At 38.2% G+C, this 27,716-nt stretch overlaps 2 protein-coding genes across 4 annotated transcripts in view; both read right to left on the reverse strand.

Annotated features, from left to right (window-relative positions):
- Nucleotides 1-27,716, reverse strand: part of LOC149591733 (centrosomal protein of 290 kDa-like) — a 159,425-nt gene that overhangs the window by 20,719 nt on the left and 110,990 nt on the right. The window lies entirely within an intron of this gene.
- Nucleotides 67-27,093, reverse strand: LOC149591735 (centrosomal protein of 290 kDa-like). Its single transcript, XM_089861711.1, has 15 exons — nucleotides 26,959-27,093; nucleotides 23,323-23,553; nucleotides 22,233-22,406; nucleotides 21,166-21,247; nucleotides 20,876-21,112; nucleotides 9,119-9,349; nucleotides 8,370-8,490; nucleotides 7,967-8,293; nucleotides 6,889-7,297; nucleotides 4,759-5,193; nucleotides 3,831-3,985; nucleotides 3,569-3,755; nucleotides 1,617-1,835; nucleotides 1,196-1,310; nucleotides 67-233 (listed from the first exon to the last, which is right to left on the reverse strand). The coding sequence occupies exons 1-15, from the start codon at nucleotides 27,001-27,003 to the stop codon at nucleotides 67-69; spliced, it is 3,135 nt and encodes a 1,044-aa protein (XP_089717837.1). The 5' UTR covers nucleotides 27,004-27,093.

Here is a 27,716-nt window from a genome sequence, read left to right on the forward strand (position 1 = left end):
TGCATGTATTTCTTAAAGCTATGAACAACTCATGACCTCAGGAGTGAACCAATTATTTAACGTCAATCATACTACACAATTTACACCTCTAATGGGCTGTTCACTCCTGATGCCAACTGATTTAAAAGAACAGTTTCGACGTACGTTTGAAGTTGGTGGTTGAGCTCTTTCCAGTCGCCTTTTCATAACTTCATTTTCTTTAAGGGTTTTCTCCAAAAAGTCGTCATTTTGATCTAAAGAAACACAATTTGCATTTCTTTATAAGTCACTGCTACACATTTTAAAGCAATTGCTGGCTCCTGTAGCGCCCCTAACATCCCGGCTAATCTATATCTATATAAATCAAAGTCCTGACTGACTGACAGACTGACTGATAATCAACGCCCAGCCCAAACCGCTGGCCCTAGAAGGCTGAAAATTTGCAGGAACGTTACTCATAAGTAGTAGGCGCGTACTAAGAAAGATTTTTCCAATCAGCCGCCATCTTAAAAAATGGCGCCCCGAAATGTAAAAACTCTTCTCTATGCAACAAAGTCCGCGCGTTTCAACCGATTTCAAAAATATTTAGTACACTGGTTTCCTTTAACCAACAGACGGGCTGAATGGTCTTTTGGGTTCGATTTGTTGCCATCTTTCTAAATGGCGGCCAAAAACTTAAAACCCTTCTTTATAGAATAATGTCCGCGTGAAAAATAATAAAAAAAAAAATGTCCCGACGGGCTGACGGGCAACGCCGAGTGCCCTCGCTCCTAGGGTGCTACAAAAATATTAGTCATCAGTAAAATCTATCCATTCTTTATATCATTTTGATGGTAGTTCGTATTACACGCGAGCGACGCCGCGGCTAACAGCTAGTCTTTAATAAACCAAATTTATCCTGCCAAAAGCAGTAACCAATAGGGACTTGCCATTACTACGTCATGAAACGTCAGGCTACCTTCCACTAGTGCTAAAAATCATACCAGGAGGAGGGGCTTATAGCTTTCATTCTGTAAAAAAAATACCATAATGGCGCTGGGGGCGGAGTTAAGCCCTAATTGCCAAGTCCCTATTACAATGAACCTAAAATTAATTAACCTTTGCCGATCTTAGCGGGCCAGTCAACTCCACCCCTCTAGCAAGGGCTTTGACACTGCTGGTACTATTTTCAGCCGCGTATTCACCGTTGTACTTCGTCGATTAAAAATATACTAACCCGAGTTCATTCGTAATGCATCCAGTTCAACAGCAAGTTCACTTATCCTTTCATCCCTTGAATTTATCTGCTTTTTCAAATTTTCTCGCACTTTTTCCAAATTGTGGATTTTATCCTGAAGTTATAAGTGATCATTATAGCCACGTACTCCATAAGTTTATGAGATATGTTCCATAAGTATGACACTTCCTATACAGCCCTAATTCAGCTAGTTCTAGAACGACTTGATAATTGACTACACGCGGTTTTGCAGTCCTCCTACCTAATTAGTCGATACTAAGGCCCTGCAGCCGCTTACCAGACGTTGCTTTACGAGAATCTATGTCGTTTCACCTTCGTAACCTCACGACAAGCTCTCAGCAACCAGTGTCAAACTTATGTTACAACGAGTACACTTGTAATCAATAAATTGAAATCTAACCTGATACTCTTTATATTTTAAATCAGTTGAAGTTTGAGTTTCTTCGTCTTTTGTCTCAATTTTTGTGACAGTTTCCGGCTTGTCAAATTGCACTTGATTGATTGATTGTATTGATCTATCAGGCTGACTTAGAGATTCGTGTGTATCCGCCTGTTTAATTGATGTCCTTCTCATATACTGCATTTCAGATCTCAATTTCCCAATTGCGTTGATAAGTTCCTGGGATATTAAGCAAAATCAAACGCACTATATTCATGATCTTGATTTAGTTATGGTATTTTTCATTCTTAATAGGGTACTTTTAACCATCGTCTTGATATAAATGACGCTTTGAAAATCGTCACTCAAATTAACCTTCGCGGGATTGATCATTCTGTGCAATTATCGTACACGCAGCTTGAATATTCAATTAAGTTACTGTAATCGCGCCCTATTCTAGGCGCAATCTCGTAATATTGGCGCCATGATCTCGGCGTAATCTCGAAATATTGGCGCCATGATCTCGGCGTAATCTCGAAATCAGGCGTCATACAACATTTGGAAAACAAATTTCCCTGAGATTTCCAGATTTTTTCCCATATACTTCCCTGAATTTCCAGGTTTTTCCCGTACATAGAGTATCCTATGGAGCAAATGTTAACGGAGGGGGGGGGCGCAAAAATGACTATTATATAATCAAAGGACATCCCTGTATCTCTAATATAACCAGAGTTATGAGCCTCCAAAGTTTAGTGTAATGTTAATCCTATGGAGGGAATATTCATGAACATTTTGCTTAATTACTCGGCCCCTGTTTGACGCGAATTTCCCTAATTTCCCTGAATTTTATTAAAAATTCTAAATTTTTCTGAGTTTTCCCTGAGGTTTTTGTGAACTATTTATTTCCCTGATTCTTCCAGGTTTTCCCTGTTTCCCAGGTTTGTATGAACCCTGGAAATAATCGCGCCCTAATCTCGCCTTATTCTCAACGTAATCTCGATATATTTTCGGTGTAATCTCGTCATATTCTTGGCATAATATCGCCTTACTCTGGTCATAACCCGTGTAATCCGAAATTAAGTAATCAGTGTTCAGCGACCACCATTTCAAGTCTGGAAACTAATAGAGACCGACCTAATGAAGTTTCACATAACCAGTGTGTAGTGATCGTACGGGGAACAGGAACCCGACCCGGGAAGTCGGGATCCCGGTATTTTCCAACCCGACCCGACCAGTCAATTTTGAAGTCGGGTTTAAAAAAAAATCAGGGTGGGCCCGTAGTAGCAGGGGATAAGTTATTATTGACGGTTGCGCTTTCTGATAGACTAGATAGGATCTCTAATCTGATTAGGGCGAGCTTGAATATTTAATTTTTTTCCATCTCGAGGCTTCTAAAGCCAGTAGAACACTGATATATTTCGGCAATTCCAAACGCCAATGTATTAATTGTGTGTTAAGTAAGTTGCGAGCAATTGATTTCAAAATTGAAAAAGTTGTAGAAGAGTTTCAAGAGTACCAGAAACCCCATTCAGCCACTGCCAAAGACATAGGACAAGGACAATTTGGAAACTTTACAGATGGAAGTTGCGCCTGTTCTGGGACAATTAGTTACCCCAATCCCTTCCACGACGTTCTGTCAGATAGCAATGATATGTCAGATTCACTTGTTACTAAATTACTGAAAATGAATTTCTTACATTACATAGTACATAGCTACTATGTATAATTTTTTAGAATAAGTTAATTACATTTATATTATTAAAAAGGAAAACCCCGACCCGACCCGATTTTTCGGCAGTTTTTTTTCGCAACCCAACCCGACAAAAATCTCACCCCGTATGATCACTACAGTACGTTAAAAGGCTGGAGCGCTACGTCACCCTTGTATTAGCAGCGCGAACCCACATCGTTTTAAATATGAAGCCTATGAGTACTGTACATTATAAAATCAACTATTAAAAGCACTAGCTTACATTCAGTTGTTTTTCCTTGCCATAAATCTGATTTTTAAGGTCTTTCAGTATGAGTTTCAGTTGAATAACTTGAGCAGGCTGATTGCCCATTTGTTCCTCGAAATTTCGATTCAGAACTTGTACCATCTGTTGGTGCCTCTTTACTTCTTCCACACCTTGCAGCCTTAAATACAGCTCTTGCTTAGTTCTAAAAAAATGAAACGTATAAAGAACACATGTAAGGTTTTGAAAAAAAAATAAATTAAAATCAAGACATGTATACCTCTCCTGTTCTTCTTCAAGTTTTTCCGTCAAATTGTTAGCTTTGATTTTCCACTCAACTGTTTCTTGTTGAGCTACGTTTAATTGTTTCAAGAGACCCGATAGTTTTGTTTGATTGATATCCATTGATTCTTCAAGCTCTGTTACTTTCGAAAGCTAAGGAAGGAAGAACATGGAACACACCTTGCAAATTTATGCTTTTGTCAAATAGAGTAAAAAAACCGGAGCCTCCGAGATGATCTAGGCCCGTGCGTGTCAATTTTTATGTGGGGAAATATCCAGTTTCATATCGGAAATATTTTCACCCAATATGTGTACTAGATGGCGCTCGTATTACAGTTGCAAATGGGGTCTTTCATAAATTGCCGTTGATATTTTAGGGATTAATTATAAAAATTTTATGAAATAGAAAGGTTTCACCCATAAATTAACGTAACTATTTTAGGGGCTATTTACTTTTTATTGAATCTTTTGGTTAGATTGTGTGGACAACAAAATTAATTATGAGATTTTAACATTGTTGTTTTTTTAGTAAAATAAAACTTCTTGAAATTGCTAATTCATATTTTTATTATACCATAAGAGGATTTTTTTTACTCCTTCGTAACCTTTCATTTTTTAACCTTAGCTTTTTTATCCTTTACTTCTTTGGCATGATTGTTTAATAAAGGTCTTTGGAAATTTTCTAAAACATTCTCTTACTATCCGCGATCACGGCTTCACCGCTCTACGTCTATACCTTGCCCTAATAATTGAAGCAGTCGACGGGGTCACGAGGCTGAACTTATGTTTATTTTACGGTACTAAAAGCGCCCCCAAGCGAGAAAACACGGCGAACTACATTAGTTAAAAAATATTATCACTTCGCGATAGGCACGGGCCTAGATCATCTCGGAGGCTCCGAAAAAAAACACATGAAAATTCCTCACTAGACTCGAGTTCAGTTCCTGCATCAGCAATTTTTTATCATCAGCATCCGAGGCACTTTTGGTTTTGGAAAGAACGTAATCTCTCTGCGCACTTTGAAGTTTACTCTGCAGTTGCAACAATTCTCGTTCATAATGCAGCTTTTGCGATACCGTATCATCTTTCAGTTTATTGAGAAGTTCTTGGTAACGCGTAATACTTTCCTCTTTTTGGTTCAAGCGAGCCTGCAAACAATCTATGGTAGTTTGGGCGACACTCAGATTCTGTTTCGCTTCAAAATAGTCCACCAGTTGAACTTCGGGGCTCTGCGATGTTTGCAATGAAGGCGCGGTGTTCAGGCTAGTTGGCATTCGGGCTATTAAGTCATTTAAGGCTTCTTCTCTGGATTTTAACGCATCTTCAGCTTCTTTAAGACGTCTTTCTAGATTAGCTACAGTCTGCGCAAACAAACAGACAATTAGAAATAGTATATCAAGAAGAGAAAAATAAGCTTAAAGGAAAAGTTCAGGTAACATAACATTATACCTTAAAAGATCACCTTTTTCTAAAGATAAAGGAAAAATAAAACCAAATAATCTCTTATTACAAAATAAATAGCATTTAATTAGTCTTAAAAACGTGGACTACTGCGCCCAGCCTGCCGCCATTGGATTAGTCGCGTCTGCTAAATCGAACCACTTACCCCTCTCAGCCTATGTGAATTCAACCAGAAGTAAGATAAGTGGACAGGAAGTACTGAGCTAACCAAATTCTTCACTCGGCGAAAGTGAATATTCTTGATAACACACCAACGGTTGGCCCTCTGGTAGCGGTTTCTGAATTTCCCCTCCAAAACGTGAGACGCTCGCGGTGGTAGACGGCCGAACTAGATTCAAGCACCCGCGTCCGTGTTCCGCGGCTTTAGGTTGAAGGGAAGGGGGTAGGAATTTTTTTGAAACTTGACCGATTTTTTCTCTCTAGTGTAGGCGCGATGGAAGCGGCATAAAATCCTCAAATTTGTTTACTAGTGCCAGGATCTATTACCAATGCTAAAGGTCTTTACTTCTAGTCCCCTTATCTTACTTCTGATTCAACCAATCCCGTAGTGGTAAGGGGTTCTGGCTAGCAGAAAGCACTAAAACAATGGCGGCATGCGCAGTAGTCCTCGTTTTAAGACTAATTAAATTCCAATTATTTTGTAATAAGACATCATTTATTCTTTTAAATCCTTTTCCTTTAATATTTAGAAAAAGGTCGTTCTTTTAAGTTTCGATTTAGCAGACGCCACTAAACCAATGGCGGCATGCGCAGTAGTCCTCGTTTTTAAGTCGACTACTTAAATGCTAATTATTTTGTAATAAGGGATCATTTATTTTTTTTCAGGGTTGTGCGGGTACCGGAGTCCCAATTTTAAGCCTTTGCCAATACCCGCCAAGTCTGACAAAATCCCCACGGGTCCAGTTCATGACGTTACCGAGCATGTTTCAATACTTCTGTCTTTCATGATTAAATAGTTTAATTAGTAACAAGTTATTAATTAATATTGTTTAATGAATTACACTATAATTATATAATGGCTCGGCTTGGAAATCTAGCTTTTAATTGGACTGTAAGGAAAAACAAAGACCCGAATTGGACCTGAAAGCTAATTTTGGGGATTTTGCAGGACCCGAGGACCCGACGGGTAATTGAAAATTGGACCCGATACCCGCGGGTAAAACTTTCTATTACCCGAAGTTTACCCGACACCCAAAAATCTGGACCTGCACAGCCCTGATTTTGACTAATATGTTTCCTTATATATTTAGCCAAAATTCTGTTCTTTAAGGGGAGGGTGAAGTAGAAAATCAAGTGATTTTTTTATCGGTTCTTCTACTAATTATAAGACCAGTCAGGCATTCAGGAAATACTTCCGAATGATTTTAAAATCATTATGTTACCTGAGCTTTTCCTTAAAAAATGAAAGCTCCTGTGGCGCCCCAACATGCTGGCTATAATAATCTACACAATAATTTAACCTTGCCAAAGGCAGGAACCAATACCAATCAAAACCTTAACAGGATAGTAAACCCCACCCCTCGACAATGGGAGCATCTAGTGGCATTTTTTTAAACTAAACCACAGCCAAGGCTTAATTCCTTTAACAAACATACCTCTCTAAGTGCTCGAACTTCGCTCGCAGAGACTGATGATTCTAACGCTTCACTTAAAACGGAGTCTTCTTCTAATGGCAGATCATTCAAAGCTTCTTGCTCGTGAATTGAATCTCCATTGAGGCTTTCTTCAAATTGAACTAATTCTTCTTGAGGTTCTCTAGCTTCACTTCGAGTAGAAACACTTTGAAGCCTATTTGAAGAGAGCCCTCCTAAAAAGTCCAAGTTCCTAGCATCAATTTCCAATTCTTGCTCTCTAAGTTGAGACTCTAGTCTGAGGTTTCGTTCTTCCAATCGAAGGATTTTTGCTTCCAATCGATTTACAAGCTCTTTCAAAGTATCACTTTGACTGGAATATCTTTCAGCGAGTCGTTTCGAGTGAATTTCTCTCATCTGAACCACTTCAATCCTGGAAATTAATCGTATTAATTTGCAGGGTTCGTACGGAGCCTGGATTTATGATTGAAAAAAAAAGGAGAAGAAACCCCGAGGGGTCCGACATTTACACGAAATCCCGTACGCTTCTCGCAAAATCTTTCAAACAAAATAACGAAGTTACGAAATCAAAGATGAAATTTTGAAATCTTTGGTGAAATCGCGAAATCGATGAAGAAATCACGAAATCATTGGCGAAATCACGAAATCATTAGCAAAATCACGAAATCATTAGCAAAATCGCGAAATCAACGAAGAAAATTTTAGGCAAAATCCCGAAATCAAAGAAAAAAACTTTGGCTAAATGAAAAAGGAAATCCCGAAATCTTTGGCGAAATCACGAAATCTTTCTCGAAATCACGAAAACTTTCTCGAAATCACGAAAACTTTCTCGAAATCACGAAAACTTTGGCGAAATCACGAAAACTTTGGCGAAATCACGAAAACTTTGGCGAAATCACGAAATCTTTGGCGAAATCACGAAATCTTTGGCGAAATCACGAAATCTTTGGCGAAATCACGAAATTAAAGTAGAAATCACGAAACATTTGTGAAGTCATGAAATCGATCTCGAAATCACGAAATCTTTGGCGAAATCCCGTACGCTTTTTTGGGAATGTCGGACCCCTCGAGAAACCCTTACCTTTTATGCCAATCCATAATCTTTTCAACTGAAGAGCCAGATTTGAGTGTCTGTATCAACTCCTTAGCAGATTGAAGTTTTACACTTAGCTTCATTTTGTCCTCGTCAATCTTGGAATTTTCCTCTTTAACTTTTTCCAATTCTTTTCGCAAATTATTCCTCTCATTATTGAGATTTTTAACTTCCTTCATCAACTCCTCTTGTTTAACAATAGGAATTGACGAAGAAAATTGCCGTCGCAGTTCGTAAAGTATTCTAGTCAGGAGCTGGATTTTGCTTCTAGCTTGGCTATGAATATTGTACACTTCGTCTTCTTTGTCAACACACCTAATGTTTAATAATGTTGCATTAATTAATACAGTTAAGCTATTGGGGAATTAAATTTTGTAGTGGGCCTATATACTTTTTCTGCAGATTTTGGTTCCGTTTTTCACTTTGATCCAATTTTTGCTTCATAGCGTTTAGTTCTTGTTGCAGCTTGGTTTCACTGAGTTGAAAACCTATGATTTGTCTGTGCAAATTACCTGTAGACAATATTAATAAAATTTATTAATTTTTAATTTTTAGAGTGTTTGTGTGTGCACTTTTGGCCATATTTAGACCTAAGGGGTGATAACTTTAAATTTGAATGGACACCGAATATGTAATCTACGATTACGCGAAGATTATTCGGCTTACATCATGAATACGTAAATTACACTATGCGGAACGCACAGATTACGCGGTTTACATCAAGAGTACACAAAGTACGTTTAGAATACATGATTCTGTTTAAAACGCGCCGAGTCCGTTTTGAATACGACGTGTATGTTCAGATTGCACCGATTATGTCGAGTAGCTTTTTGCAACGCGTCGAATAGCTTTCGGAACGCGTCGAGTAGCTTTCGGAACTAGTCGAGTAGCTTTCGGAACGCGTCGAGTAGCTTTCGGAACGCGTCGAGTAGCTTTCGGAACGCGTCGAGTAGCTTTTGGAACTAGTCGAGTAGCTTTAAAATAGCGTCGAGTGCTTTTAGATTTATAATGCCTAGCACGTTTACACCATGCCGAGTACGTCGAGACTATAGCAGTATTATGCGGGTTTTAAAGACTATGCGCCATTTCGCGTATAGAGCCGACAAATGAAGATTGGTCAGCCCCTTGCTGAAGACTTACCAGATGATAGCTTCTCGTCACTAGAGGCTTGCATATCCAAGAGTAAATTCCTTGTCATTTCCAGTTCTTTCTCGGTAACTTCCCTGAATCTTTCAACTGTTTGTATTTGATACTTGGCAGATTCCAAAGCTGCCTTATAGCGATCAGCATCTTCTCTTAACCTCAATTCTTTGCATTCTAACTCGCTCACTTTTGTGTTCAAGGCGTTGTATACTTCATTACTGACACAATCTAATATAAAATAGAATAACGCGTGTTTGTAGTCACCACTTAGAATAAGGGAAATAAGCGTACAATTTTTATATATGGATACAAGTACCAAGAATTTCAATAGACCTTTTCACCGGTAGAGCGGGGGTGAAAAGGGGGGAAATTTTCGAGAGGTGAGCATGCGTAGAAAGAATGTTTGGGGGCAGTGCAGAACTTGAAACCATTCCTTTTGCCTTATTTCCCTTACGAAAATAAATCGGTCTAAACATGGTCTATTCTTGCACTTTAAACGCTAAAAGAAGTCTTATTTTGTTCTTGATTCGTCTAAGTTAAAAATAGGGATGATCGAAGGTTTATTTTAGGCTATTATAAGACCAATATTTAGCTTTAGTTTTAAGATGGTCTATAGTCTGTCAAACGAAAGAAGAGCCCTGAGAAATTTGTCCAAATTGGTGTCGCCACCATCGACCCCATAGCACTTTATCAACTTGTTTTGTTTTGTCAATAGTCGTCTGTAATATAGTCTGCTATAAACAGATAGGCTTAATCGCAATAGAACCAATACATTTTGCAATATATATTTAATATGTTTATGTTTCATGGTTTTTTACGATCATCGAGTATTAAAGAATATAAAACAAAATTAACGACAAGACACCAGTTTTATCTTTGTTAAATTAGCATTGCAATATATTTTAATGACATAAGTTAAAGTACTTGTCATATAGCAGACTATATTACAGACGACTATTGACAAAACATAACAAGTTGATAAAGTACTATGGGGTCGATGGTGGCGACACCAATTTGGACAAATTTCTCAGGGCTCTTCTTTCGTTTGACAGACTATAACTTAAGATCCATTTTAGGCTTATGATACGTCTTTGCACGGTCTTAGCCAAGAGCAATTCTGGATTCCCTAAATTACAGACCAACATAAAGGTCCTACTTTTTCCTTTTCCAAGAGGTTCTTTAGTCCAGTCTAACATTAAGATGCTTAAGACGTCTTAAAGACGCCCATGTTCAGGGTTAAAGATGACATCAAAAATCGGTTGCCCTTATAGACCAACTTAGAGATCTTCGTTCTTCCTCTTTCTAAGAGGTTCTTCAGTCCGGTCTAACATTAAGATGTTTAGACGTCTTAAAGTCGCCTATGTTCAGGATTAAAGATGACATCTTAAAACGGTTGCCCTTGTAGACCAACATAGAGGTCCTACTTTTTCCTCTTTCGAAGAGGTTCTTCAGTCCGGTCTAAGATAAGATGTTTAAAGAAGTCTTAAAGACGCCTATTTTCATTGTTAAGGATGACATCTAAATTCTGTTGCTCTTGTAGACCACTTTGAGACTTTCATTCTTCCTCTTTCCAAGAGGTTCTTCAGTCCGATCTAACATTAAGATATTTAAGACGTCTTAAAGACGCCTATGTTCAGGGTTAAAGAAGACACCTAAAATCTGTTGCCCTTGTAGACCAACTTAAAGGTTTTAATTCTACCTCTTTCCAAGAGGTACGTTTTCCAGTCCGGTCTAATATTAAGATGTTTAAGCAGTGTTATAGACGCTTATGCTCAGGGTTAAGGATAACGTCGTAAGCTGCAAGTCATTATAGACGCAGAAAATCATGATCTACATTTTCAGACGTCTTTGTTTATTCATGATCTTGTCATATTCCAACACGTTAACAATGTCATTTAGAAAAATATCATCCCCAACCCAAACAGAAGTCTGATGCGAATTAATATTATTGACAGAAATTATTTCTGTGCCATCATTTCTAGTGTAAACAACCATTTTTATGGGATGTCGATTTAAGAAGGCTAGGTCTCCGTTGTAAAGCAATCATCAACTATCAGTTTCTTAACAATAGCAAAATATTCTGGGGTTCGGTTGAAGGGGGGGTTCGTGTTTAAGAAAGAAATTATTTTATCCTTAATCTAAGCCACCGTCGCTATTTTGGTATGTAATGAAACAGTTATGTCTTTTCATTCTTAGCAGCGTTAAACTCGTATAAGTTTTCCGTTCGAACAGTTTAAAAGGTCTAAAATAAGTACCTTTAAAAGGGCAGACTGTAGGTCTAGGAATTAAAGCTCGAGACTTTTTGCTTAAGTTCCAAAAATAAGAGGTTTTTAGCCTAGAAACAGCCAGGTTCTGCAAGAAAAAGGCGGGAAATGAACATGCAGACTGTAGAAGGTCAAAGGAAAAAATATGAAAACCTGAGAAGGTCTAAAAATAAGAGGTTTCTAGCCTAGAAACAGCCTGACGCATGCGTGGAAGTATAATAAAAAGGCGGGAAATGAACGTTCGAGCATCGAGCCACAGTTGGGTGAGAGCCTGCCGGTTATGTACATAACGGTTTTTTCGCGCTTCCATATTCCCGTTTTTAAAAGATCTGTCAGGTATCATCGGATTAATTTTCATACTAAACCTGCATCGTTTGACTAAATTGTACCAAGTAAATATTTTATGCTGTTTTAATAGTAAACAGGGAAAAGTATACTTAATATTCTATTTGTGGCATGTAAATATTTATACCAACGACGCCTGAAATATCTGAAATGGCCAACTTAATTGAGACTATAAACAACGAAAAATGGTAAATCTAAAAAAAAAAGATTTATTCTTCTATGGTGTTCTAAGTTTTAAATGATAGTGAAATAATTCCGATTATTGTAGCCATGCAGCAGAGCAGATGATTCAAATGAAGAATCTATTGGGAAAGGCAAGTCCGTCGCCGTTGAGCAACAAAGTGGGAGTGACATTGAAGGAAATGTGCACGAAGACATTATCATTTAAATAAAAATACCTAAAATGCTTAAACTAATGGTGATGATTGAAAAAATATTATATACGTTTATTCCGTGACTCAGCCCGAATTTCTCTTAAACATCGGACGACTTGAATTCAGGCTTCTCGAGAGCATCCTCCAATCAGGCTTCTCGAGAGCATCTTCCATTCAGGCTTCTCGAGAACATCTTCCAATCAGGCTTCTCGAGAACATCTTCCAATCAGGCTTCTCGAGAACATCTTCCAATCAGGCTTCTCGAGAACATCTTCCAATCAGGCTTCTCGAGAACATCTTCCAATCAGGCTTCTCGAGAACATCTTCCATTCAGACTTCTACAGAACATCTTCCATTCAGACTTCTACAGAACATCTTCCATTCAGACTTCTACAGAACATCTTCCATTCAGACTTCTCGAGAACATCTTCCATTCAGACTTCTCGAGAACATCTTCCATTCAGACTTCTCGAGAACATCTTCCATTCAGACTTCTCGAGAACATCTTCCATTCAGACTTCTCGAGAGCATCCTCCAATCAGGCTTCTCGAGAGCATCTTCCATTCAGGCTTCTCGAGAACATCTTCCAATCAGGCTTCTCGAGAACATCTTCCAATCAGGCTTCTCGAGAACATCTTCCAATCAGGCTTCTCGAGAACATCTTCCAATCAGGCTTCTCGAGAACATCTTCCAATCAGGCTTCTACAGAACATCTTCCATTCAGACTTCTACAGAACATCTTCCATTCAGACTTCTACAGAACATCTTCCATTCAGACTTCTACAGAACATCTTCCATTCAGACTTCTCGAGAACATCTTCCATTCAGACTTCTCGAGAACATCTTCCATTCAGACTTCTCGAGAACATCTTCCAATCAGGCTTCTCGAGAACATCTTCCAATCAGGCTTCTCGAGAACATCTTCCAATCAGGCTTCTCGAGAACATCTTCCAATCAGGCTTCTCGAGAACATCTTCCATTCAGACTTCTACAGAACATCTTCCATTCAGACTTCTACAGAACATCTTCCATTCAGACTTCTACAGAACATCTTCCATTCAGACTTCTCGAGAACATCTTCCATTCAGGCTTCTCGAGAACATCTTCCAATCAGGCTTCTCGAGAACATCTTCCAATCAGGCTTCTCGAGAACATCTTCCAATCAGGCTTCTCGAGAACATCTTCCAATCAGGCTTCTCGAGAACATCTTCCAATCAGGCTTCTCGAGAACATCTTCCATTCAGACTTCTACAGAACATCTTCCATTCAGACTTCTACAGAACATCTTCCATTCAGACTTCTACAGAACATCTTCCATTCAGACTTCTCGAGAACATCTTCCATTCAGACTTCTCGAGAACATCTTCTATTCAGACTTCTCGAGAACATCTTCCATTCAGACTTCTCGAGAACATCTTCCATTCAGACTTCTCGAGAGCATCCTCCAATCAGGCTTCTCGAGAGCATCTTCCATTCAGGCTTCTCGAGAACATCTTCCAATCAGGCTTCTCGAGAACATCTTCCAATCAGGCTTCTCGAGAACATCTTCCAATCAGGCTTCTCGAGAACATCTTCCAATCAGGCTTCTCGAGAACATCTTCCAATCAGGCTTCTACAGAACATCTTCCATTCAGACTTCTACAGAACATCTTCCATTCAGACTTCTACAGAACATCTTCCATTCAGACTTCTCGAGAACATCTTCCATTCAGACTTCTCGAGAACATCTTCCATTCAGACTTCTCGAGAACATCTTCCATTCAGACTTCTCGAGAACATCTTCCATTCAGATTTCTCGAGAACATCTTCCATTCAGATTTCTCGAGAACATCTTCCAATCAGGCTTCTCGAGAACATCTTCCAATCAGGCTTCTCGAGAACATCTTCCAATCAGGCTTCTCGAGAAGATCTTCCATTCAGGCTTCTCGAGAAGATCTTCCATTCAGACTTCTACAGAGCATCTTTTATTCAGACTTCTACAGAGCATCTTCCAATCAGACCTCTCAGGGACATCTTCTAACCATACTTTAATATACATACAGACGTTGTATAGGGCTATTCTATACAGAGGTCTGTAGACCATCTTAAAATCAGACTAAAAATAATTTCGCGCAGGTGCAAATTATTAAGAGGTTTAAGACCTCTTCTAGACGTCTAGAATACTTCTAAAAGACCTCAAATAGAAGTATTCTAGATGTCTAGAAGAGGTCTTAAACCTCTTAACAATGTGAAAATAGCAACTGGTCTAAACTGCTCCTAAATGAAGACCCATTATTTTCGTAAGGGTTGCTACGCATTCGAGTTTATTTTTATAAAACAGTGTTGTATTACTTGTTGTAAAAGTATTAATTGAACTTCCGAGGTGAAATTTTATCAAATTCAATTGATAGACGTAAAATTAGGGCATTTAATGAAATTCTACTCACTAAATTGGGCGCCAGGGCTTACGGGCATTTATACACAGCGCTTTCGGCACGGCATCGGCCGGCGGACATCGCCGATGAAGCGATGATCCCGTACCATAGCCAAGGCTTAGTGAGTTATAGCGGCCTACTAATATCAATGCACCGTTTCCATTAGAACTTAAACACTTTATTTATTAACATGATTTTAATTGTACTATCTCGGTTTTCAATACTAGGCATTTTATTTTAATATTGAATTTCATAAGGTCTCCCATACGTCCATCGTAGTTTAGTTTACACGTTTAACTCCATAGAAACATTGCAACTTCTCATGCGCGGCCCTTAATGTGAACAGGTCTATTACAATAGCTACTGTAGTCATCAAATCTGAAGCAAAGCTTTCAAAGCTTGAAGCAAAGTGCGGGTCCAGTGGATCCCCTACAAGTTGACTTTCCTTAGTTTTGGCTTGGCGAAGGCAGGAGGCATTTGTGGGCGGGATTTATAAGCGCCCATATAAATCCCGCCCACTAGGCTTTGCCAAGCCAAAACGGGAGTACAGGAGGAAAGTCGCCTTGTAGGGGATCCACTGGACCCGCGCTTTGCTTTAAATCATTTTGATTTCATTAAAAGTTCGTTTCGTTAGTAAAAATAAAGTGACCTAGACGGTATTGCTCGAGTTCATCTCTAGTTCTTAAAACAAAAATTTAGGATAGGATACTTTAAACAAGCAAAGCCGTGCTTTAGTTTAAACAAGAAGTGATATCTAGTTTTCTAGGGAGAAGGTATAAGATGCCTAAGTATTCGAGAGCCATAGTCCCAGTCCCCCTTTCAAAATACAAGGGGGGCGTGAAAGGAGGCCGGGCTATTTCGCCTCTCCTCAGTCGGAAAATACGTAATGTTCGGCATTCGCGTCGCGCTGACGTGAGTTTTCAAGAACCAATGAGATGCTGGTTTTAATTTAGAGGCGGGGATTAACTCCGGACCTACGTTTGGACTTGTTGTATTAGGGAGGAACTGAACTGAACCGAACTAGCTAGCAGACGATAATAAGGAATTAGAGAAAAAGATTAAAAAGAATAATCAGTGTTTAAGTCAGTGTTTCCACTTTGCGGCGAAAAAGTCCGTTTTCGGCGAAAATCTAGTCTCTGAGCACCAAAATATTGAAAAGCGGCGAAAAGGCGAAAATGCGGCGAAAACCATTTAAAACGGCGAAAAAAGCGGCGAAAACTTTATTTAGATTTTTTTTATGGTTCAGTTCTTTTCATCACACATTTTTGCTCAGTTTTTATAATATCTAGTAGGCTATGGGCTCAGGGTCTGATTAGGCTCACATAGGTGGTAGTGATTGGTGAATTTGGTGCCATTGCTTGGCGGTCTTAAATTATAATGGGACGCAACAAGCGTGATCGATTTGGCTCAACTTGGCTACGCTTTGTGTTTCTCTCAAGCACAGCCAACTCCATCGCGCTATAAAAGCCCCTTCAAACAATTTTTCCAATGTAAATGCGCGTATCAGGAATTTTCCCTTACCCAAAAATAGACCTCCAATTATTGCCTAAAATTAGTCCAATATAGGCCTGCTATTTATTTATATTTCACGTTGACCGTTTACGTAAAAATTACGTGACTTACACTTGATTGTCATTTGTGATAAGAGTCATATTATCACTCGTTATAAATCTGTGTGACACCTGATCACTCATTTTTCACTAGACATACGTGACACATAATCACCCGATATTGACCCAAGAGACAGCCAACATGAGTGAAAAATAATCACCCATTATTGACCCAAAACACCCGACATAAGTGACACATTATCACCCATTATTGACCCAAAAGACACCCGACATTCGTGACACATTATCACCCGTTATTGACCCGAGAGACAGCCAACATGAGTTAAAAATAATCACCCATTATTGACCCAAAGACACCCGACATACGTGACACATAATCACCCGTTATTGACCCGAGATGTAAAATATCACCCGAGATGACAGATAATTAATCACCCGTTATTGACCCGAGATGACAGATAATTAATCACCCGTTATTGACCCGAGATGACAGATAATTAATCACCCGTTATTGACCCGAGATGACAGATAATTAATCACCCGTTATTGACCCGAGATGACAGATAATTAATCACCCGTTATTGACCCAAAAGCCACCCGACTCGAGGTGACAAATAATCATCCTCTATTGACCCAAAAGACATGAATGACACATTATCACCCGTTATTTACTCGAGATAACAAATAATCACCCGTTATTGACCCAAAAGCCACCCGACATGAGTGAAAAATAATCACCCGTTATTTACTCGAGATGACAAATAATCACCCGTTATTGACCCAAAAGCCACCCGACATGAGTGAAAAATAATCACCCGTTATTGACCCAAAAGCCACCCGACATGAGTGAAAAATAATGACCCGTTATTTACTCGAGATGACAAATAATCACCCGTTATTGACCCAAAAGCCACCCGACATGAGTGAAAAATAATCACCCGTTAATGACCCAAAAGCCACCCGACATGAGTGAAAAATAATGATCCGTTATTTACTCGAGATGACAAATAATCACCCGTTATTGACCCGAGATGACAAACAATCACCCGTTATTGACCCGAGATGACAAATAATCACCCGTTATTTACTCGAGATGACAAATAATCACCCGTTATTGATCTGAGATGACAAATAATCACCCGTTATTTACTCGAGATGACAAATAATCACCCGCTATTGACCTGAGATGACAAATAATCACCCGTTATTTACTCGAGATGACAAATAATCACCCGTTATTGACCTGAGATGACAAACAATCACCCGTTATTGACCCGAGATGACAAACAATCACCCGTTATTGACCCAAAAGCCACCCGAGATGAGTGACAAATAATCACTTGCCATGGACCCGAAAGACACCCGACATGAATGACAAATAATCACTTGCCATGGACCCGAAAGACACCCGACGTGAATGACAAATAATCACTTGCCATGGACCCGAAAGACACCCGACATGAATGACAAATAATCACTTGCCATGGACCCGAAAGACACCCGACATGAATGACAAATAATCGCCCTGTTATTGACCCGACGTACGTGACAAATTATCTCTTGCAACAGACCTGGGATACACCTGATAAAAGTGACAAATTTTGGCTTGCGATAGACCTGAGATACACCTTAAATAGTTGATATTATATCACTAGTTTATCTGAAATACACCTAATATAAGTGACACACGAAGGTTCTCCCCCATTCGGCTGCACCCAAAATTCAAATGTCCCATTCAAACGAAACCCCGCATGTGGGCGGTTTTCGAAAAATATGGACGGTGTCAAGTGGCTGCACTTAACGATTATTGAACATTGCTTCGATATCCACGATTGATTTAGAAATCCGAGGACGCAATGATCGATTCATTCAATTACGAGATACTGGCTTATCTATCATTATGGGAAATGTAAAATAAGGCATACTACGAAATTGGTCATCTGTTATTATGCTTAAATGATAATTAAAACGAAAAAAATATATTTATTTCTCAGCTAACAAACTTAATGAAAAAGACTTCTGATCTTATCTTTCATTTTTATTCAAAATCTTTATTATAATACGAACTTAAGGAAGCACTATCATACCAAGATAGGGCCGAATAAATGACACAAATGATATCACCTGTTATTGATCTGAGATAAACCTGAGATAAATGATAATGTATCACTCGCTATTGATCTAAGCATATGTTACTTCTGATCTAAGTGATATCACTCGTTAGTGATCTGAGATATGCCCGACATAAATGAAAATTTGCCACTCGTTAGTGATCTGAGATACACCCGACATAAATGAAAATTTGCCACTCGTTAGTGATCTGAGATACACCCGACATAAATGAAAATTTGCCACTCGTTAGTGATCTGAGATACACCCGACATAATTGAAAATTTGTCACTCGTTAGTGATCTGAGATACGCCCGACATAAATGAAAATTTGTCACTCGTTAGTGATCTGAGATACACCCGACATAAATGAAAATTTGTCACTCGTTAGTGATCTGAGATACACCCGACATAAATGAAAATTTGTCACTCGTTAGTGATCTGAGATACACCCGACATAAATGAAAATTTGTCACTCGTTAGTGATCTAAGATACACCCGACATAAATGAAAATTTGTCACTCGTTAGTGATCTGAGATACACCCGACATAAATGAAAATTTGTCACTCGTTAGTGATCTAAGATACACCCGACATAAATGAAAATTTGTCACTCGTTAGTGATCTGAGATGCACTAGATATAAATGATAATTTATCACTCGTTAGTGATCTGAGATGCACTAGATATAAAAGATAATTTATCACTCGTTAGTGATCCGAGATACACCAGACGTAAATGATAATTTATCACTCGTTAGTGATCCGAGATACACTAGACATAAATGACACTTTGTCACTCGCTACTGATCTGTGATACACCTGTCAAAACTGATGTTTCACTCCTTATTGATCTGAGAGACATCTGACATAATAGATAATTTATCACTCGCTATTCAACTGAGTAACACCAAAGGTTACACCAAACATAAATGTTAAAACATTAATTCGTTTAAGTGTGTGACATATATCAGTTACTGAATTTCGGGTGAATATCGAATCCCCAATATTCACTATGGTTTATATGTTGGTGATTCTTGGATGAATCGCGGACCTCACATTAATTCTTGAATGTTTCTGACGAGTGCAGCTGGTATATCTCTGGTGAAAATTGAATGTGTAATATTCACCAACCTCAGTACATAAATGGTTAATTTATCAGTCGCTATTGATCTGAAATACACCTGGCATGAATGATAATTTGTCACCCATTATTGATCTGAAATACACCTGGCATGAATGATAATTTGTCACCCATTATTGATCTGAGATACACCTGACATATATGATAATTTTTCACCCATTATTTATCTGAGATGCACTTGACATAAATGATAATTTGTCACCCATTATTTATCTGAGATGCACTTGACATAAATGATAATGAAGTGTTACTTGATGTCAGATATTCATCCGACATGCGCTCACTGAGTTCTTAACAAACAGTATCGACAGAGCCCCGAAGTGATTTTTGGATGTTATTCACCTGATATTGCTATCAGGATCCCTCATTTCATAAAGACTTTGCCTTGAACGTGACCGATATCCATGGGTATATATAAGTGATGCGAGTGTCACCCATGAATCACCTTGAGTTTGAAAAGCCATCTAACGTGACACTTTAAAGAGCTGGTATTCACTAATGAAATACTTCTCAAACACAAGTGATAATCATTGACACGTTGTGTCACGTAATATTCACTTGTACTTGGTAACAATCACGTGAAATTCATGTAATATCTACCTATTTATCATCCAATATTTTAGTAAGGGTTCGGCTTTTTAGCTCGAAAAATAAAAGGAGTCAGCTTTTAACATGATCGTCTATGGGAGGAACACCATTTTTTGACCCTTATTTTAAAAATTTGGTTCATATTTCTTGAAATTTAAATGAGATGTGAAAATTAAAAGCGCAAATTGGTGATCTGGGCTTTTACATAGCGTTTGCAGCCTAACCCTATAGAGTGGGCTGTGGTTGGACCAATAAAAAGAGAAAAAAATTACGGGATTTTTTGCGGCGAAAATCTACTACAGATGGGGCGAAAAACAGCACTTTTGCACCTAAAATGGGCGAAAATCCTAACCTTCGAGTGGAAACACTGGTTTAAGTGGCAGCGATCGAGTTCAGTCGGATGTAAAATAACCTAATGAAAGTTAAATAAAGCAATTAAGAGTTAATACAGAATTAGTAAGTGATTTAGTAAAACGCTAGGACAGTAACACAACAGGACTGAAGATAAAGCTGGAAATGTAGCGAATTTATACCTTCTCCCTAATAAACTAGATATCACTACTTGGTTTAAACAAATGTCACTAGATGCTCCCATGATCCAGGGGTGGAGTTGACTACCTACTAAACTTGGTAAAGGCTAGTTTTAGCTCCGCCCTCGAGGTTAAAGAGTTCTGATTGGTTCCTGCCTTTGACAAATTAAGTTTAATGTGCAGAAGAAAAGATTACCAAGCATACATTGCCTTTAAGTTCAGCATAATGTTTCTATTCTAATGTTTAATTCAGCTGTGTGTTGTAAATGAGTCGAATAGTTAAAAGATACGTCAGATATCCAGTTTCTTAACTCATATCTTTCCACAATTATAAGTATCACGTCAATTGTAAACAGTACAATTGGGGTTTCTGGAAATTTGGCTAAACATCAGTAACATAGTAACATCTTCACATACCATTCAACTTTTCTTTAAGTATTCTTTCTCTGTTTTTGATGTCCACTGCCTCTCTGGTTAACTCGGCAAACTTTTTTTCCAGTTCAGAATTTCTAGTATCCATGCTATCAAAAACTTGTTTGAGTTGCTCGTGTTGCAATAGAAGGTGATCGGCTCTTTGTCGTTCATTGGCTTCCATTAACAAAGTAACTCGTAGTTCATTTTGTAAACTAGCTTCATCCATATTTGCGTCATTTTCTGTAAGGTTATCAGTTACGTAAGAAATTTCGTAAAATTTTTTAAGTGCTTACCAAGAATTTTGACTTTCTCATTTAAGAGGCGATTATCTATTTTAAGTTTTTCACATTCTAATTTTAATTTCTTGGTTAGCTCCTGAAAAAAGGTTTTGATATGCATCAATGTTGTTTTTATTCATAAGCGTCACGACAATACTATAAAATATTCGCGTTTGCACCCCATTTTCACGTTGAATAACTATGCTGCCCGTTTTCAGGTCCCTTAATTACGCTGCCCGTTTTCGCGTCCCATAATTACGCTGCCCGTTTTCGCGTCCCATAATTACGCTGCCCGTTTTCGCGTCCCATAATTACGCTGCTCGTTTTCGCGTCCCATAATTACGCTGCTCGTTTTCGCGTCCCATGATTACGCTGCTCGTTTTCGCGTCCCATAATTACGCTGCTCGTTTTCGCGTCCATTAATTACGCTGCTCGTTTTCGCGTCCCTTAATTACGCTGCCCGTTTTCGCGTCCCTTAATTACGCTGCTCGTTTTCGCGTCCCTTAATTACGCTGCCCGTTTTCGCGTCCCTTAATTACGCTGCTCGTTTTCGCGTCCCTTAATTACGCTGCTCGTTTTCGCGTCCCTTAATTACGCTGCTCGTTTTCGCGTCCCTTAATTACGCTGCCGATTTACAAGTCCCACAATTACGCTGCCGATTTCCAAGTCCCACAATTACGCTGCCCGGTTACAAGTCCCATAATTACGCTGCCCGCTTACAAGTCCCATAATTACGCTGCCGATTTACAAGTCCCACAATTACGCTGCCCGCTTACAAGTCCCACAATTACGCTGCCCGCTTACAAGTCCCACAATTACGCTGCCCGCTTACAAGTCCCACAATTACGCTGCCCGCTTACAAGTCCCACAATTACGCTGCCCGCTTACAAGTCCCATAATTACGCTGCCCGTTTTCACGTCAATCATTTACACTGCCCGTTTTTATGTCCCATTACCTAAGCTAATAAGTATAATATACAACAAGTTTGCAAACACGGTAATATACATTTAAGGTTTTACGTTTTGAAAAAAAAAAACGTGGTTATTCTGATATAGTAATGTATGTATGAACTTGGGCCTACCTCTTTTTCTTTGTATTCTTGAAACTTCGAGTTATCTTCATTTTGCTTTTGAAGGAGCTTTTGATAATTTGTATTAAGATCTAGGAAGCTACGATTTGCAATTTCCAGCTCTGTCGCTGGTATAGAATCATCCAAGGCCTTTTGCAAATTTAACACTTTGCTATGAGCCCTCTCCTAAAATAACCACAGCCAATTAGCACGCTAAGGCACCTTATACATACATCCTAACCCTATAACGCTTATGTATGGGTTTATCGTTAGGGCTTATACAATAGAGCTATCTCAGTTGTGACGTCAGTGCCTAGGCAAAACCGTCATGGGCCTAGCTTTTTTCAGTGGGCGGCCATGTTTGGTACCACTTTGGCTCTAAGGGGAAATAGCATGGGTGACGTCATAATAAGGCTTCTGAGATAGCTCTATTGGCATTGTCCACCACAAAATAATTGAGCTATTGTCTCTTGTGATTCTGTTTCGTGCTCGAGTAGGCGATTGTTTCTGTTTACAGCAAATGAATGACCGAGTATACACCGCCGAGTGACGCCACTCTACGATGTATACACCGCCACGTGATGCCCATCTGGGCCATCTACGAGATGTAGCGCCAAGTAACGTCCCTCTACCAGAGAGAATTTACAATAAGGAGTGGAAACTGAGGAATATAATGAAGCTCAAAAATCACGTGATCAACAAAACTCGCCAGGTCTATTTCCGGTATGAAATTTTGTGGCCCCTCCCTCCGGGGCGGGTCTAGAAAGTTGCGGGAGGGTCTCTAGGGGAGATGGACACTACCTTTTTAGCGGAAGGGAAACGTCTGACTAAAAAATATCCCCAGATGGCGCCAGACGCACTCGAAATTGCGAACAATTATTGGGTAATTGTACAACCAATAGTGTTTGAGGCAAAATTGTTTTTACCAGGGCAGTCTAAGCAACGCAGCCTTCTTGTTTGAACTACTACAGTACATTGTATTTAGCACGGCCAAGGGCAAGAGTTTCCACTCCCTATTATAAATTCTCTCTGCCTCTACCCATATATGAAGGATGTGTGCTCATTGCAAGTACCCTTTCGACTCATTTCAAATTAAACATACCTTGTATCGTAATAAATATTTCATTTTCTCCAGACTATTCAGTTCGAGGCTCAACAACTCTTTTTTGACAGCTTCATTTTCTTTTCTTAGATCACTTTCTGATGCAGCGGAAACTTCAAGTCTCCTCGATAAAAAATTTACTCTACAAACAAGCTGTGAATCTTTCAACGCAGCTTCAGCCAAGGCCTTTTTCATTTCATCTTCATCTTTTTCAAGTGTTAATATAAGATTCTGTCAATTGTAATTTCGATAAGAATATTAGGGGACCTTTAACTAACTTCATAAAGAACTTAATTCATACTGAAACAATTTTCACTTAATCGAACCATACCGAAACAATTTTCACCAAATCGAACCATACCGAAACAATTTTCCCTTAATCGAACCATACCGAAACAATTTTCCCTTAATCGAACCATACCGAAACAATTTTCCCTTAATCGAACCATACCGAAACAATTTTCCCTTAATCGAACCATACCGAAACAATTTTCCCTTAATCGAACCATACCGAAACAATTTTCCATTAATCGAACCATACCGAAACAATTTTCCCTTAATCGAACCATACCGAAACAATTTTCCCTTAATCGAACCATACCGAAACAATTTTCCCTTAATCGAACCATACCGAAACAATTTTTCCTTAATCGAACCATACCGAAACAATTTTCCCTTAATCGAACCATACCGAAACAATTTTCACCAAATCGAACCATACCGAAACAATTTTCCCTTAATCGAACCATACCGAAACAATTTTCACCAAATCGAACCATACCGAAACAATTTTCACCAAATCGAACCATACCGAAACAATTTTCCCTTAATCGAACCATACCGAAACAATTTTCCCTTAATCGAACCATACCGAAACAATTTTCACCAAATCGAACCATACCGAAACAATTTTCCCTTAATCGAACCATACCGAAACAATTTTCCCTTAATCGAACCATACCGAAACAATTTTCCCTTAATCGAACCATACCGAAACAATTTTCCCTTAATCGAACCATACCGAAACAATTTTCCCTTAATCGAACCATACCGAAACAATTTTCCCTTAATCGAACCATACCGAAACAATTTTCCCTTAATCGAACCATACCGAAACAATTTTTCCTTAATCGAATCATACCGAAACAATTTTCCCTTAATCGAACCATACCGAAACAATTTTCCCTTCATCGAACCATACCGAAACAATTTTCACCAAATCGAACCATACCGAAACAATTTTCACCAAATCGAACCATACCGAAACAATTTTCCCTTAATCGAACCATACCGAAACAATTTTCCCTTAATCGAACCATACCGAAACAATTTTCCCTTAATCGAACCATACCGAAACAATTTTCCCTTAATCGAACCATACCGAAACAATTTTCCCTTAATCGAACCATACCGAAACAATTTTCCCTTAATCGAACCATACCGAAACAATTTTCACCAAATCGAACCATACCGAAACAATTTTCCCTTAATCGAACCATACCGAAACAATTTTCACCAAATCGAACCATACCGAAACAATTTTCACCAAATCGAACCATACCGAAACAATTTTCCCTTAATCGAACCATACCGAAACAATTTTCCCTTAATCGAACCATACCGAAACAATTTTCCCTTAATCGAACCATACCGAAACAATTTTCCCTTAATCGAACCATACCGAAACAATTTTCCCTTAATCGAACCATACCGAAACAATTTTCCCTTAATCGAACCATACCGAAACAATTTTCCCTTAATCGAACCATACCGAAACAATTTTCACCAAATCGAACCATACCGAAACAATTTTCCCTTAATCGAACCATACCGAAACAATTTTCACCAAATCGAACCATACCGAAACAATTTTCCCTTAATCGAACCATACCGAAACAATTTTCCCTTAATCGAACCATACCGAAACAATTTTCCCTTAATCGAACCATACCGAAACAATTTTCCCTTAATCGAACCATACCGAAACAATTTTTCCTTAATCGAATCATACCGAAACAATTTTCCCTTAATCGAACCATACCGAAACAATTTTCCCTTCATCGAACCATACCGAAACAATTTTCCCTTGATCGAATCATACCGAAACAATATTCAATTAATCGAACTATACTGAAACAATATTCAATTAATCGAACTATACTGAAACAATATTCAATTAATCGAACTATACTGAAACAATGGTCAAGCCACCTCCTCCTATATTAAATCCAAGCCCATTCGCCGACCCAAAAAAATTTCCAGAAGTGGATTTTTAATTCGGCATTCTCTACCGCTAGAGGCGCGATTAACTATAGCTTTTACGTCACAGCGTGACGTAAGAGATTTTGAAAACGACCGTTATTTTCCTCTTTTTGAATTGGTTAATTCCTGTCTATGCTAGGTTGGAGATCTTTGATATTTCAGATGAAAACTGCTAAAAGAATTAAACATGTTCCTATTTTCCATTTCAAATTTTAGTTTACTTTGTTTAATTTTCATCGCTTAATGAGGGAATTTAAACTTAAACCACCGTTGTTAAACTACAGTTTTCAAATTCAAGGGTGAAATTGTACACAATTAGTTCATTTGTTTATCTTTGTTTTCCTATATTATCCTGTATTTAGATATAATTTACTAATCAATAATCCTATATTTTCCCTAATCAATAATCCTATAATTTCCCTTATCAATAATCCTATAATTTCCCTAATCACTTTCCTATAATTCATATGATTTTAATATTTATATCCTATTTCCTCCCTTAATTTGCATCTTAAATTCCAATTTTTCCCATTCAATTTCAAGATTTTCCCCTACTATGTACTGAATTTAACCTTGGACTATTTCAAATTAATCATGATATGAGAAATATAATCAAATACTTATATCACTTTAGTCAAGGTTGTCCAACTAGTCGAAGAAAATGTATTGTGCGAACACAACCATTATTTCGAATCTCGGATAAATCCCGCCACCTACTGGGATAAAATGGCATTCCTATGCAACATAAAGTCCCCCCTAAAAATTTCACCGTGCACGGGCTTAGATTACATATAGGAGGCGGTGGTCAAGCAATCGAACTATACTGAAACAATAGTCAAGCAATCGAACAATTTTCAATTAATCGAACTATACCGAAACAATTTTCAATTAATCGAACTATACCGAAACAAATTTCAATTAATCGAACTATACCGAAACAAATTTCAATTAATCGAACTATACCGAAACAAATTTCAATTAATCGAACTATACCGAAACAAATTTCAATTAATCGAACTATACCGAAACAAATTTCAATTAATCGAACTATACCGAAACAAATTTCAATTAATCGAACTATACCGAAACAAATTTCAATTAATCGAACTATACCGAAACAAATTTCAATTAATCGAACTATACCAAAACAATATTCACTATACTGACGCCATATTCCCCTAATCGATCTATACTGAAAAATTATACGGTTGATCAAAAACTATAATGAAAATCTATTCAATTAATTGAGCCATATTGAAATATGATTTGATTAACCGTATGTGGGCAATCCAATGAGTAACACTTATCACCTTTCCCACTAGTGCAAACAGAACTTGAAATGTTCAAAGAGTATTAACAACATTATTTACATACCTCAAAAGCCTCCAATCTCGTTTTCAAAGTATCGCGGACTTGCATTTCTCTCTCACATTCTTCAGTCCAAGTTCGCTTTTCACTGTGAAATTTCTCCCATTCAGACAGGATGTTTTAAATAAAGTAATGGCACATTAGCAGTGTTGTGCGACTGGTGAGTTGGGCTTGTCATTACTTCACCTTCACTCATGTCTACATCAGATCTGTCGCTTATCTCCTGCAATAATGCAATGAATACATAGTTTACAATGTGTTCACCCTTACGAAGAGTTTCATTCATATAAAAAATATAGCAACATATTATTTCATTCGTGTAAAAAACATAGTAACACATTTCATTCATGTTTAAAAACATAGTAACACATTATTTCATTCTAACCATATAAATACTAATTATTTATGTCAGTCATTTGATTATACATTTTCCGCACGTTTAAACAATTAGTAGACTAATGTCACTTAATTAGTAAAATGGTCCGTCGGACGGTTATAAGCAAGTGCGAAATTTTATGCAGGGTGTTTCAAAAAGGGTGGTAGGACCAAAGTGCAGTGAGATTTTCAGTCAAAAATGTTCTATGACGTTTTACCCTAAGGGCAAGATAACTGCTTTACAGATGACCCCTTAAATTTAATTACGAAACTAATTAAAGTAAGAGGTCATCGGCAAAGTGTCATAGAACATTTTTGACTCAAAATGGCCCAGAGAACTCACTGTACTTCCGCCCTACCACCCTATTTGGAGCAGCCTTTATATTCAA

Source organism: Phalangium opilio, unplaced genomic scaffold (genome assembly GCF_054372755.1).
Source record: "Phalangium opilio isolate 3A_F unplaced genomic scaffold, DU_Popi_V2 ptg000500l_1, whole genome shotgun sequence".
Taxonomy (NCBI): Eukaryota; Metazoa; Arthropoda; class Arachnida; order Opiliones; family Phalangiidae; genus Phalangium; species Phalangium opilio.

Bases quoted from the DNA above. Each gene is read 5' to 3' on its own strand.
- LOC149591735 (XM_089861711.1), bottom strand. From the start codon at position 27,003: ATGCAAGTCCGCGATACTTTGAAAACGAGATTGGAGGCTTTTGAG. The intron at 8,491-9,118 runs GTAAGTCTTCAG...TATTGTCTACAG, and splicing joins TGACGAGAAGCTATCATCTG to GTAATTTGCACAGACAAATC. The intron at 5,194-6,888 runs GTATGTTTGTTA...TTGTTTGCGCAG, and splicing joins AAGTTCGAGCACTTAGAGAG to ACTGTAGCTAATCTAGAAAG.